We start from the raw sequence: 12553 nt of genomic DNA on the forward strand, positions 1-12553 counted from the left end.
TTTGCAAAGTTCCCTAATTTCCAAGACTGTGTTATCACGTCCTTATTAATGACTAATTTTGATGAACTTCCCCAATGGACAAACATGATCACATGTCTAAACGGCCACGGACCGCAACTTAAAAGTACAGGCCTACCGGTAAAACTTAGAAAGGGTTTTGTGCAAAATCATGCAGGCCTATGAAGTGATAGCATCCTAATCGCTGACCATATATGGACGGGGTTGTGTCACTTTCACAGTCACAATTACACCACTCACAATACCTGACAATGATACGGGGGTGAATGTGAACATCAAATCGGCAATTCATGCCCAGGCAGCCGGAGACCGGAAGCCGATTACGAAACTTGTCCTGTTCTTTGCTTCGGACGGGCGCGATAATAAGCTTCTCATCAGAGGTCTTTGACCGTGCACGTCAGAGAAAAAACCCTTGGTGGTTATATAAAGCGGAGCCCCGGTGTCCAGTCAACCAACTGTGTCAATTCAACCACTTTCGTTTGGACGAGGAGACGAAATTCCAGGGAGGAAAAGAAGAGAGCCTGACACGCAAGATGAGCTTAGCCAGAAAAACGATCGTGCTCCTTTTGGGAGCGTACATGACTGCAGCATTGCCGGTAAGTTTGCCGTTTGCCCGTTCGTGTTGTTGACAATGTTTCTGGTATAGATTCCTCGTTGCCTTCGCTTTTGTTCCTTGGTCGCTTTTGACTGATTGATTGATGATTGATACGATGTCAGCCTTCATTACAACCTGTTTCATTTTTTTCTGGCTTTGTCGTCACAAGGAGAACAGCTGCACAAGTCCTATATTTTCGCTTGTTTTTCGGGCCTTGTCCTGAGAAATCAAATCGCAATAGGCTGTTTTTTTAATGAACCAAGTAAACAGCTGCATGGTTAAATGTCTGCCGGAAAACCATTGTGAGATAACATTCGTTCATTTGGGAAGAACTTACGCCTAGTTTTGGGGAAGAATTGGCCCACGAGTGTAGGCAGGGAAATTTGACGAACATTGGAAAATAAATCAGCTTCAGAAAACCCCAATTAAATATCGTGTCTTCCTAAAATGACGTCACTGCAAGATTTTGCCATGAGAAGCTCTACAGCTGTTTCACACAGTGCAGTGTTCAATTCGTCTACTCAAAAATAAATGTTACATAATTTTTTATACATTTAAAACAAGTAGAAAACTGTACCAAATTCAGATTAATACATGGGCCCTTAGAAACGCACATTATTTTGTGTAATCAGATTAGGACTTAATCAATAAAAAGGTTACGATTTTCTTCTCGAATAGCTCCCTGAAGAACCGGACACCTTTGACAATGCTACATTGGATCTACGCCCCAATGGAATGCCTGCATTTGAGGTATGTTAGTACTTTGCTGATTTCAAAGACACATTTTGAAGTTGGTTTGACACCATTCATTGCCAAATGTCACAGACAAATGCAAAACGAATAGCCACAGTTGGTTAACTTGGATGCTGCAATTCACCATCCCACAGAAAGGAGAAAAATGAAATTCCAAATCACTTCTGAAATCATTCGTTTTAACAATGATATGGGCGATTCGATAAGTGAAGTGTACTCTTGACAGGCTGGGAAACATCTCTTGCCGATTCAAATTTAATTTTTATCAAACATTTGCTCACTTTTCCCAAGTCAAGCATTACCTGTCATCATACATGCAGACACTTTGTTTTCATGGCCGTGTCGGCCATGAGACACAAGTGGTGCATGGCCCTTGATTTACAGCCAGTTTCACTTACTTCCCATTACAATGATAGCTTCAAATTGTCTGGGTTTGTGTTTACATTTCGTTATCTTTGAGCACGACGTTTCGAGTAAAGCAAACACAAGCGTTCCGAATTGCATGTTTTGATTGTTTCTTTTTCACGAATTTCACTCCTCCGAAAACTCATTTAAACGTTCATAAGTCCTAACCTCAAGGGCAAGCAGCATATCCAACAGTGGGGACCCCCCATGTTGCAAACATAAAACGGCAAAGAATCGACAACGCCGGCATTTTAAGAATGGTACTCCTTCTGTGGGGGTGAGAAATTTTGGGATGAAAATGTTTTATTTTGAAAGTCGTTTTTAGACAAATTATTCCCATTTTGCCCCTCCCCCTCCGACCGAAGATCTGGACACACCACTGCAGATTGGTACAGCTTTTTGCAATGACCTCTTCTGAATCGCTAAATGTACTGTTGTACGCCAGAATTGTTGGAAGAATATAGTAAAAACTGATCCACATGTTTTAACAACCCTGCCACATTTTCTGACATCTAACCACTTCCTGGCACTCTTCCGTTACTGATGTGTTTGATTCATGTACCTCAACCAATGATCCTTTTCCCCCTTTACCGCAGATCATCGCTGTGGAGCCAACATTCGAGCGTAAGTCAGTTTAGCGTTTGTGGTGTTTCATTTTCGGTTTTCAGCCTGCGCAAATATGACTCACCTACCTTCAAATCTTGACTGTCTGTTAGCCTAACCACACTTGAGTTTGGGATGGGAAGCATAAATTATTTTCAGACCTTTTAATGTGGTAAAGGCTCTTAAGTTTGTTTGACAAATTGCAGGTCCAGTTTTATTTAACTATCTTGAAAGGCTTATCGACTTTGAAGAGCAAACAGTGGAAAATCTAACAAAGCAAAACTGTGAACAGTGCAACTTTTTCGAATCACTTTCGCCAAAAAGAAGAGGACATGTTCAGCAATATGTTTTGGAAATCGAGTTAAAGACCAAAGCATCTTTAGATTGAGGCATTTAAAAAAATTATGAAAAAGTGTAGTTAACTATCGTTTTGAGAGAGAAAGTGGAAATGAAATGTCATGGGTGTTGATCGCGAGCCCGTCGGTTGTGGATGTGGCGGCGCTAGCCCATTTGACAGCACCGATCCTTGCTGTATCATCTTTGAATGTTGTCAATCAGCACCCAAGGACTCAAGAGTTATCAGTCTCAATAAAACCAGTTTTAGAGATCCATGCATGATCAGGTTCAGAAGGTAGGCATGATCAAAACTGAACGGCGTCGTGGGAATCGAGCTCGAGTAACTGCTCATGGATGGAGGTGCCACCACGTGAATTTCGAGCAAAAAAAGGACTGAAGTCAGTCAAGTGGATGACATTTTCATCTCTCTCCTTTCTTTTGTTTTTCAGAGATGGAAATGTTTGGGACAAAAAATGAAGAGGACAGCATGGACCTGATCGTGAAACAGTATTTTCAGATGACACCAGGTGAATAACTCCATCCAATCTTGAACTGTCTTGATTGTTTCCATGACAATGTCAGGGATTACCTTAATTCCAGTTCATACTTGGCACAAAAGCGAACAAAAATGCGACTTTGCATTATGAAATCAAATATTGGTGATCTAAAGGTGATTAAGCACATTTCAACAAGAGCAAAATTTTGCTGCAAATCTTTCGTGAAGTGAAATTCGCTTGCTTTCACATGCGCCCAAAGTATGAACCTACCTTTACACGAGAAAAAAATAAGATGTTGGTTTTCCCACTTATCGAAGAGCAGATGGCTCTGTATTGCCAGCGCAGGCGCAATTATACCAAAAAGGCCAGCTCATCCTTCAGGCGAATGGGAAGCAAATACGACTTCAGAAAAACAGTTGCAACGAACTTCGCGCCAGTCGGCGTGTTGCGATTTCGCTGAATGTACCTGTACTGTTTGGATCTGACGTCAAAATATTTCGCGCGTTGTCTCTGCTTTTGTGCCGAGTGTGAATTGACCTCTAAATTGGGAATTACCTGCTTGGAGCTGAGCCTTGGTCTCAAATATCCTTGTACCCCACCGACTAGGAAAGCAATAGTCAAAACGATGATACTTTCTGGATGTTCCTTTTGAATGTAGAAAGCTTGTCAGCATTTTTAGTTCTGTGCTTTTTTCAACAGATTTACGAAACATTACGTTTGAAGGCGACGTTGTCCTTGGTTTTGACGTCGACGAATACAACATGACGGTAAGTACGGTGCTAGTTATAAATACACATCAGATTCTGTGATATTTGGAGCTGGAAGTACTGTATATTGTCCGACTGCTGTTGGTTAGTACACAAAGTGGGTGAGGAAGTCACTTTAATACAGTAGTCATCGATGTCGGTTCTGTTTTCAATTAATCGCGAATTGGAACCAGAAGTTGATGACACAGATGACTCCTTTCGCGACGAATTGTTAAACCGACACGGCAATCATCTTTTCAGTGATGAGATTTGATATTTGGCTGTGGATATTCAAATGAAGCTACTCGATCAATTTACAATGGTTCAGTCAGTTCTATGCCTGTGACTGATCATAACTGACTTGTCATGTGTCTAATTACCATCAACAGCGCCCACTCGAGACCGCAGTACGCAACCGTAACAGGCGCTGGCCAAACGGCGTGGTGCCTTATTTCATCGACAATGCCTTTGGTAAGGACCGTCTACAGTAAATATCGGGCAAGTTCGGGGGACAAACATTTTTCAACTACATGTATAAGTGAATTAAGTTTGGCACCCAGGATTAGATACAGGTGCATGCTCAGACAACTGTTACGTTTCGTGTGATTTTTGTTGTCTTAATTTCTTCTTGTATACCGGTACTTTCTCCGTCAGATGCTGGAGCGAGGGGCCGCATCTTAAACGCCATTCGGAGGTACCACGAGACCACTTGTCTACGATGGGTTCAAAGAACCAATCAGAGAGATTATGTGCATATTGTGCCAAGGCAGGGGTAAGTTTACTGTCACGCGGTCGGTATACAAACATACAGCTTATCACATGACCCTGTTCATTATGCTTCTGAAAGTACTATAAGTGAAAATGTTTACCAACACCTCCACGGCCTAGACGCGGTAGCGCTGCAATGGATCTCTTTGCCCTACACACGACAGCAGCTACGGAGGCCGTTTTTCACCACCTCACCTCCACCTTCCGCTTACGACAATATTTTTGTTTGCAGTCATGATGATGAGTGTGTCTAACTCCTCCTGACTTGTGAATGTGTTAACATTTTTAGTTTTGCAGTTTGGGAACAGGTTAATTTGAAAGCATTGTGAGGAGTGGATAGTTCCTCTGGACTTCTTACGATGTTCTAGTTTGTCTACCCCTGCTTGGCAATTTCCTTAGGTGTTTCTCGGCAGTCGGTCGTCGGGGCGGGCGACAGGAACTCTCCGTGGGTGGAACCTGCAACTTTGCCCGTGGGGTCATCATGCACGAGATGATGCACGCCGCGGGCTTCCAACACGAGCAGACGCGGACGGATAGGGACCAGTTTGTCACCGTCTTCTTACAGAACGTCATACCGGGTAAGCGTGGCTGTGGCCAGGGAAGAGATCCCTATCTGGTACGGTCGGTGGGTTTCTGTGGGCCAGTGGTTATGGTGTACCGCGATTGCACTCCTGGGAAAAGAGACTTTGAAGATATCGCAACTCGCCAAGCTTTAGCGAGTGCCCGGGAGGATAACAAAACAGATTGCACTTATCTTCAACAATGGAGAAATGATCCGATGGCCTCATGAACAAGGTATTGCTGTAATACTTTTAGGTTTAAAGAATTGGACGTATTGCGAAGTTCCTGAATATGTACCGCATTATTGTATTCTTTGGTAGTCATCCTTGTCAGAGATTGCATCCGCAAAACTGATGTGAAGTATTTATGTACATGCTTGATGAAATAATTAAACTTCTAATGAAATGTTTAAGTGCTACGCATTGCAATTTGAAGTCAACAAAAACATGAATTTAAGAAGATATCTGCTTGGACTCCACTGTATATTCATCCTTCCAGTGTGCACGAAATGCACCTTTTCCTGTCTAATATCTGTAGGAAGTCCGATAAGCACTCGCACTCCTGCCCTTTCGCCTTCCTTGTCTATCACAGCAGACCTCAAATTTCGTTTGCTATACCGGTACCGCTCCAAGTTTAGCGTCAGAGTTGTGAACTTTCCGTTGTACGGGGTTGGCCTGTGGGAGACCAATGGCCAGCGGCAAGGGCTACTTCCCACATACGCCTGTGATACTTGCGGGCCGTAGCCAGCTGATTTGGAGACGGCCTTTCTACGGTAGTGAAGCTCATTGTACCAGGCTAGCGCGCAGGCTCAGACTTGTGATAAACTTGTAGTTGACTCTTGGTAATTTGATGTCGAGTTCCTGACACATAATATTCCTTTGTTGTCACCTGATCAGTTTAGGCTGTGTGATTATGATAACATTCAGAAAGATCAGAAAGATGAAAGTCATTATTCACAACAACCATGTGTACCCCTCAAACTGTGTAGTTTCTGAATGATTGAGACAGAGACAAGGAAATTCGAAAGTCAAAAATGTGACTCCAGAAAATCGAAGGCTAGGCGACCAGTCGCATTTCCAGTCGCGTGTTTCTGTCAAACGCGTTCACACAAACGTCTTTACACAAAGGTCTTTACTGAGTGGGCTAAAACCATTTAGTACTGGCTTATTAACTGTCACCCGTTGTGACATTCTTCCATTTGTCTGCAATGTGGGACTAACTGCATCAGAGACGGAACCAACCCATGTGAAGCGCCTGCACGGCACTGGTCTGGTGTCTAGCATTCGTGGTGCAAATGAAATACTGATATAGCAGCCTATAGGGGAACTTCTGGTTTGTATGCACTGTTGAAATACACAAACGTAGAACAAAAGCTCAAAATAGCAGCTGTGTTAGACACAAACAAACTTTTTTATCCTTTCTCCGTACAGGAAAGACATTGGGCTAGTTTTCTGTCATCCGAAACTTTGAATATATGCGAAGGCAAGTTTCGGCGATACCACTGTTGGCTTTTGTCTGTGGAAATTGCTGATACGGAACGATCGACTCCTAATAACACGCCCTCCCCCTTCTTATGCAGGCCTTGAGTACAACTTCCAGCGCTACAGCGCCGACTTCATCGACAACCTCCAGACCCAGTATGACTATTTCTCTATCATGCACTACCCACGGAATGCCTTCACCAGAAACGGCCGGGACACCATCGTACCACGCCAGAACGTCGCCATTGGTAACAGAAATGACTTCAGCACCACGGACATATTCAAACTCAATACCTACTACGAATGTGGTAAGTCCAGCCCTTCTGTTTGGGCACTGCAACAATCTCCGCAAGACATTACATGCCTCTACGGGAGATGCACGAAACCGCTACATCCGGTACCATGCACCACTGTGATATACCGTGCACCAAACGGCCATCTAGAACAGTAAACAAGGAGATCTCTGTTTGTTTGTTAACTGAAGACACGAAGGAGTGGAGATGGTGCAGTGAAACAAATTACTCATTGTGCTCTGATTTATTTCAAACATCTTTTCTGACGATGGGATCCGATCTCTATTTTTATGTTTTTTATGTTCAGGTGATAGAAGAACCGGGACCGGGACGACACCCGAAAACAGTAAGCACTCGTTTTTTTTTCTTCTTCTTCCTTTTGTGCTCTGTTTTGTTTCAACTATCGCTATCCTGTGGTGCAGATATTTAATGTACATACGGCCTACAAGGCTGAGATTAACGAAGAAATCTATCCGTGGCTCAGGATGTCTAGCTTGTCTCTTGAAAAAAAAACTTGCTTGCTGTAGAATAATATGATTTGCTTGTTTGGTTTTTAAATGTTTGACACTGGGGGAAAAACTGATAGAAAATCATGGTCAACATGAAATGAAGTATAGGCCTAAGACTATTTAAAATCGAAATCTGCAGAGGTAATAAGCTGTTTATTGTAAGCTCGGGGGTTCCAACAGTGACAAGCAGTTCTTTGACAGCGAAAGCGATACTCTAGTAAATTACACGAGCTATGTTGGTGGTTGTAAGGGGTTAAGCCGTAATATCTTTTCAAGTCGTCCCAGTCTGTTTATTTCAACTGTTCCCGTACGCTATATGTTATCATTTTTCTAAGTACTGTAATTCTGAAGGGCTGATTTGGGATTATAGTTCCAACCGGGAGAGTAATAACTCTCATTCTGTAATGCCAGATTGCGTCGACAACAATGTCAACTGCCAGTTCTGGGCCAGTATCGGCGAGTGTCAGGAAAATCCAGCCTACATGACCGTGAACTGCCGCCGTAGCTGCGGCATCTGCAGTGCCGGTAGAGCCATCACCACTCAAGGTACGCCTCATTGCTTGACTGCCACCGGCAAATTGGTGATGCCGGTGAATTTCCTCTAATTTTGAGTGGCGTATTGTGTTGAGGAAAAAGTGAGCATGGAGTTCAATTCGTCGATTAATTTCTAATGATATATATTTACCTGATAACAAAAGTTATTCCGAGTAAAGAAGTCGAAATCCTCGATTAGCTTTTGCCTCTAATAAACAATAATGTACAGAAAACAAATGAATTAGTCATATACAACTGCGCAAGGCTGCACGATGAACCCCCAGCAAGTTATGAGAGAGTGATCCGGTGAAAAGAATAGACAGATGACCCACGAAGATGCATGTAATCTAAAATCATTGCAAGGAAATAAGACTCTAGGTTAATGAAAATATCTGACTTTGCGCTGTTGCAAACTACAGGCTGTATTAAAAAAGTTAATTTGGCAAATGTTTGGTCGTGGATGATCAGAACTAGTTCCCAATTGAGAAGATTGACAGAGCAGCATTGGCTTTGTGTGCAAACTGCCTGTGTGATTAATCGTCCATCACGGAAGAAATCGGTTGATTTACATTTGAGTAAGATTTGAGTTACATGAGATTTAGGCTTACGGGTGCACCATGGAATCAATCTCTTTTGGAAGAGGTGTGGTCGTAAAAGAACCGGTGAGTGTTAACTCGACGTTTTGGCCAGGATGTTCTGACGATTCTCAGGAGAGTGTGCCTGACTCGAGTGGAGAGCTGGGTTATAAAGGTAATCCCGGAAGCGGTGGAGCGTGGGACGGGATTCGATTTGTGTAATGCTGCGCGTCCACTGGGACATGAAAGTGTTGGATCCTGTGGTGGTGCAGGGATGCGTTTGGTGGAAATTACATGAGATATAGGCTTGCGGGTACACCGTTTGTTTATCTTTACAGATTCCGTGTGCATGGATATGGACGAACGCTGTGGGCTGTGGGCCAGCCAAGGCGAATGTCAAAACAACCCCCAATGGATGCTGCCCAACTGTGAACAGAGCTGTGGCCAGTGCACGCAGAGCAATGTCGGTGAGTATCCGCCTCAAGCAGAAGCACCCCTTCATCGGTTAAAAAGAGCCATTTTGTTGGGCAGTGTTCATTTTTATGTAGGTAGAGACGCGACCGTAAGGCGTGCATTTCATAGTAGTTTGTAATCAGCGATATGCAGTTCCCGCCAAAGGTTCTATCTTTGCAAATGAAATTGCGCCCTCTCTTGGTTCCGCTCGGGGTTCATAGAATAAGACACAGCCCCAAATACATCTAGCCTAAGTGCGGTTGTAAGTCATGACAAAAAAGTTTAGAGAAACTAACAATTTCGTAAACATCCTCTGAGGCTTAGGGGCCCTCTTGTCTTTGCTCATTGTAACTGGTGGCAAAACCTAACCATTTTATGACAATAGACAGTTAATAGTGAATCAGAAGGCAAAAGGACAATAGTAAACATTTACAATGTTTGTATTATAGTCAGTGAAGGTTTGACGAAGCAGTAAAACGTAATAGATGTAAACATTCTGTGGATAATAAATAAAGTCGAACGTAATAACTGTCACTTCACAATGACCCTTCACAAGTGCATGTGATTCTTCTATCGCAGCCTGCATGGATCTCAACGAGAACTGTGACATGTTGGCATTGAACGGCGACTGCGAGATCAACAGCGAGTACATGACGGAGTACTGTCAATTGAGCTGCGGGTTGTGCCAGGGGGGCCCCGGTAGCGGCGTGGACACGACCAAACTGCACCACACCTGTCTGCTCCTGGAGGCTGTCCTGCTCTTCGCCGTTTTGCTTAAGCAGTAGTCCGTGGCGGTACCAACCTTCCTGACTGAATTCGGTGTGACGTAATTGCCCGATTTTGTTCTCACACATGTTCTTATAATAATTGCTGCCATGACCAGTGATGACTGCAATCTTAAAAGTGTTATTTTTCACAGTCATGTATTTCTTTCAATACACGAACAAATAAGAGGGACCCAGAACTAATACGCCGAGCTATAATACACAACCTGTGAGCTACATTATTATTGTAATTCAAGCTTTTGAAGATTGACAAGGTAGACATTTATGCAGTATTTTATGGGAAGATGTAGTACTCGACAAATGGAATGCTAAAAAATGAAGGCAGATTTACAGTCTTTCACAATCAAATAAAAATCCTGTCACTTGGATGCACTTGCCTGGCAGCCACAAGGCAAAATATGGGTCTTTATTTAATTTAAGACACTCACCATAATGAACACGACATGTAGTACTGCAGGGAACATTGTATTAGAAAGTGGTTCATCTTTTCTCCAAGTCCTATCAGCTGTTTTTAGATTACAAATCCCGCCCTCTGCAGTATGGCGGCCCTCCTGAAAACTGCTTCGAGTTTTATTTTTATATTATATTTATTGTCTCTCAAAATTGGCATAGTTACTATTTTGATGTTTCATAGCTCTCAGTCTTTTATGAGTACTAAATATATTTAATTCAATTATAACTGTAAATTTAAATCTCATAAAAGTGTATTTTTTAGATGTAAAAGATGATATTTGTCAGATTGGACAGCCTGTTTTCAAAAATACCGTATTAAAATTACACATAAAATTGTGAAACGTCCTGAAAAACATGTACAGTATTGCTCTGTCCCACGAGTGAAATGCTTCCGAAAACCGTCTCCACCCAAGCTCTAAGCAGTGTATTTCGATGGCGACCTCTGTTGGTGATAAAGAGGGAGTTGGCTCTACTCTACAGCTCTGCTTGTCTTCGGCGTGTCATTAGGCCTATAATGAGGCCTGGCGGACACGATAGAAGAGCGCTGTTTGGTTTGGGTAAAATCTGTTGCGTCTACTCCAAATTTACTCACTTCAAATAGCGCCCTCCTGTTATGTCCACCATGCATGCTGCGAAAGGCTCATTACTGCATCATTACAGAGCATTTGTCAATATTACGTTTGCGGTGGTAATAAACTTCCGCACGAATACGGACGAATTTCAGTGTTAAAACAGATTCATTGGAAGCATCAAACTAATGCCAAATGCACATGCAGGGTTCTCAGGCTTGCTCGTGATGAGTTTTGCAGTGCAAAACCTTTTATTCTCTAGTAGCGTAGTGAAGGGGGGGGGTACGGTTGCAAAGTGGCACAATATCCTATCAGAGATGTAGACAAATCACGAAGAGATTTTTTTGCAATAGAACCTAAAGGGGAAAATTCTGTTTTATTCATTATAAGTTACCTGTAGTTCATATCACAATTTTTTTGTATTGTTTTTCAATTGCTTGTCTTTCAATAATTATCGTCTCAACTAAATCCTAGCAAACTCAGAAACAGAACCAGTTATATTATATTGGCTACACTGTACAAAAACTCCCCACCTACCCCAAGACAACAACAATCTAAACGCATTGATACTGAACTGCGGTGGCATTTTGATTGCTGGTAAAGTGACTATGGCAAGATCTTCCCTCATGGGCCTTTAGGCTACGATTGAAGTGGATACATCTCAGTGCACAGAGAGCAAGCACATAAAATAGTGAAAGACAAAATTATGTTAGCTTTGAAAAGAAACGTTTTGAGGGAAATAAGAGCTCTACCTGCTAATCGGGTTTTAAACAAGAATACTTTGACAAATCCAGTTAGTTAGGATGCAGTGGGTTTCCAAGTGGGAGTCATGTCGGCAGCCACATTGCTCTAACAAGACCACTGTTACTGTAAAAAAAAATGTCCTCGCAAGAATCTGTCAACAAATCGGACACTTTGCTAGGAGACTCGAAATAACGCACCAAGAATGCGCGTGGGTAAAGTTTACTTAGGGGGATTCCTATTGCTTGCCCAACCAGTTTACTCAGCAAGTACAGATTAACACTAAGCAAACAGATCCATTCTCCTCGACACAGAAAACAAGGATGCCATGCTGGTGCGTTGTCCTAAAATGGCAGAATTTAACTCACTAGTCCGGACTACTTGGTCACAGCACATAAGTTTTTGATTTATTTTATTACCTGTACCCACATTCTATCTGCTAGTTTTAAACAACGAATCGGACTATACCATTAAGCATATATTATTATGCCGTCTTCTTCAATCAAACTCTCTGGACATGATTTGACAACTGAGAATTTGTTTTGTAAAGGAAGGGTTCTGCTGGAGAGTAAATATTTTGCCTATGTTAACCCCTTGCAATAATTAAGTCCTGTTAAAAGCTATCTAAGCTTTTTTACTGATTGGTTGATAGGTAGAAAGATTTCCAAAGTTTGGGACCATCAGGAATCAGCCGTATAGAGTGATCCGTGAAGCTCCCGGCTCATTATATGACCTGCCACAGGTGTATGTTAATGGTCCATGCCTCCCTCCCCCGTCAAAAATGTACGGGGTACTGACACCCCCTTCTTCCACCGTCCGCGATTACTGACAGCAGCGGAGGATTTCACAGATCGAGTTAGGGTTACAGATAAGGAGGC

General features: G+C 42.6%; 1 protein-coding gene across 1 annotated transcript; it reads left to right on the top strand.

Moving 5' to 3' along the window:
- Positions 1 to 377: 377 nt before the first annotated feature.
- Positions 378 to 10718, top strand: LOC110975711 (low choriolytic enzyme-like). Its single transcript, XM_022228416.2, has 13 exons — positions 378 to 614; positions 1292 to 1363; positions 2368 to 2395; positions 3160 to 3237; positions 3907 to 3974; positions 4343 to 4424; positions 4608 to 4725; positions 5121 to 5299; positions 6862 to 7071; positions 7364 to 7402; positions 7977 to 8111; positions 9013 to 9141; positions 9707 to 10718. Exons 1-13 carry the CDS (start codon positions 552 to 554, stop codon positions 9910 to 9912), a joined length of 1407 nt encoding a protein of 468 aa, XP_022084108.1. The 5' UTR covers positions 378 to 551; the 3' UTR covers positions 9913 to 10718.
- The last annotated feature ends 1835 nt before the right edge of the window (positions 10719 to 12553 follow it).

Source organism: Acanthaster planci, linkage group LG06 (assembly GCF_054643075.1).
Source record: "Acanthaster planci isolate LZ-2023a linkage group LG06, COTS_SCS, whole genome shotgun sequence".
NCBI lineage: Eukaryota > Metazoa > Echinodermata > Asteroidea > Valvatida > Acanthasteridae > Acanthaster > Acanthaster planci.

Coding starts and splice junctions, on each gene's coding strand:
- LOC110975711 (XM_022228416.2), top strand. CDS start 552: ATGAGCTTAGCCAGAAAAACGATCGTGCTCCTTTTGGGAGCGTACATG. Junction 3,975..4,342: donor TCGACGAATACAACATGACG/GTAAGTACGGTG, acceptor TACCATCAACAG/CGCCCACTCGAGACCGCAGT. Junction 4,726..5,120: donor CATATTGTGCCAAGGCAGGG/GTAAGTTTACTG, acceptor CAATTTCCTTAG/GTGTTTCTCGGCAGTCGGTC.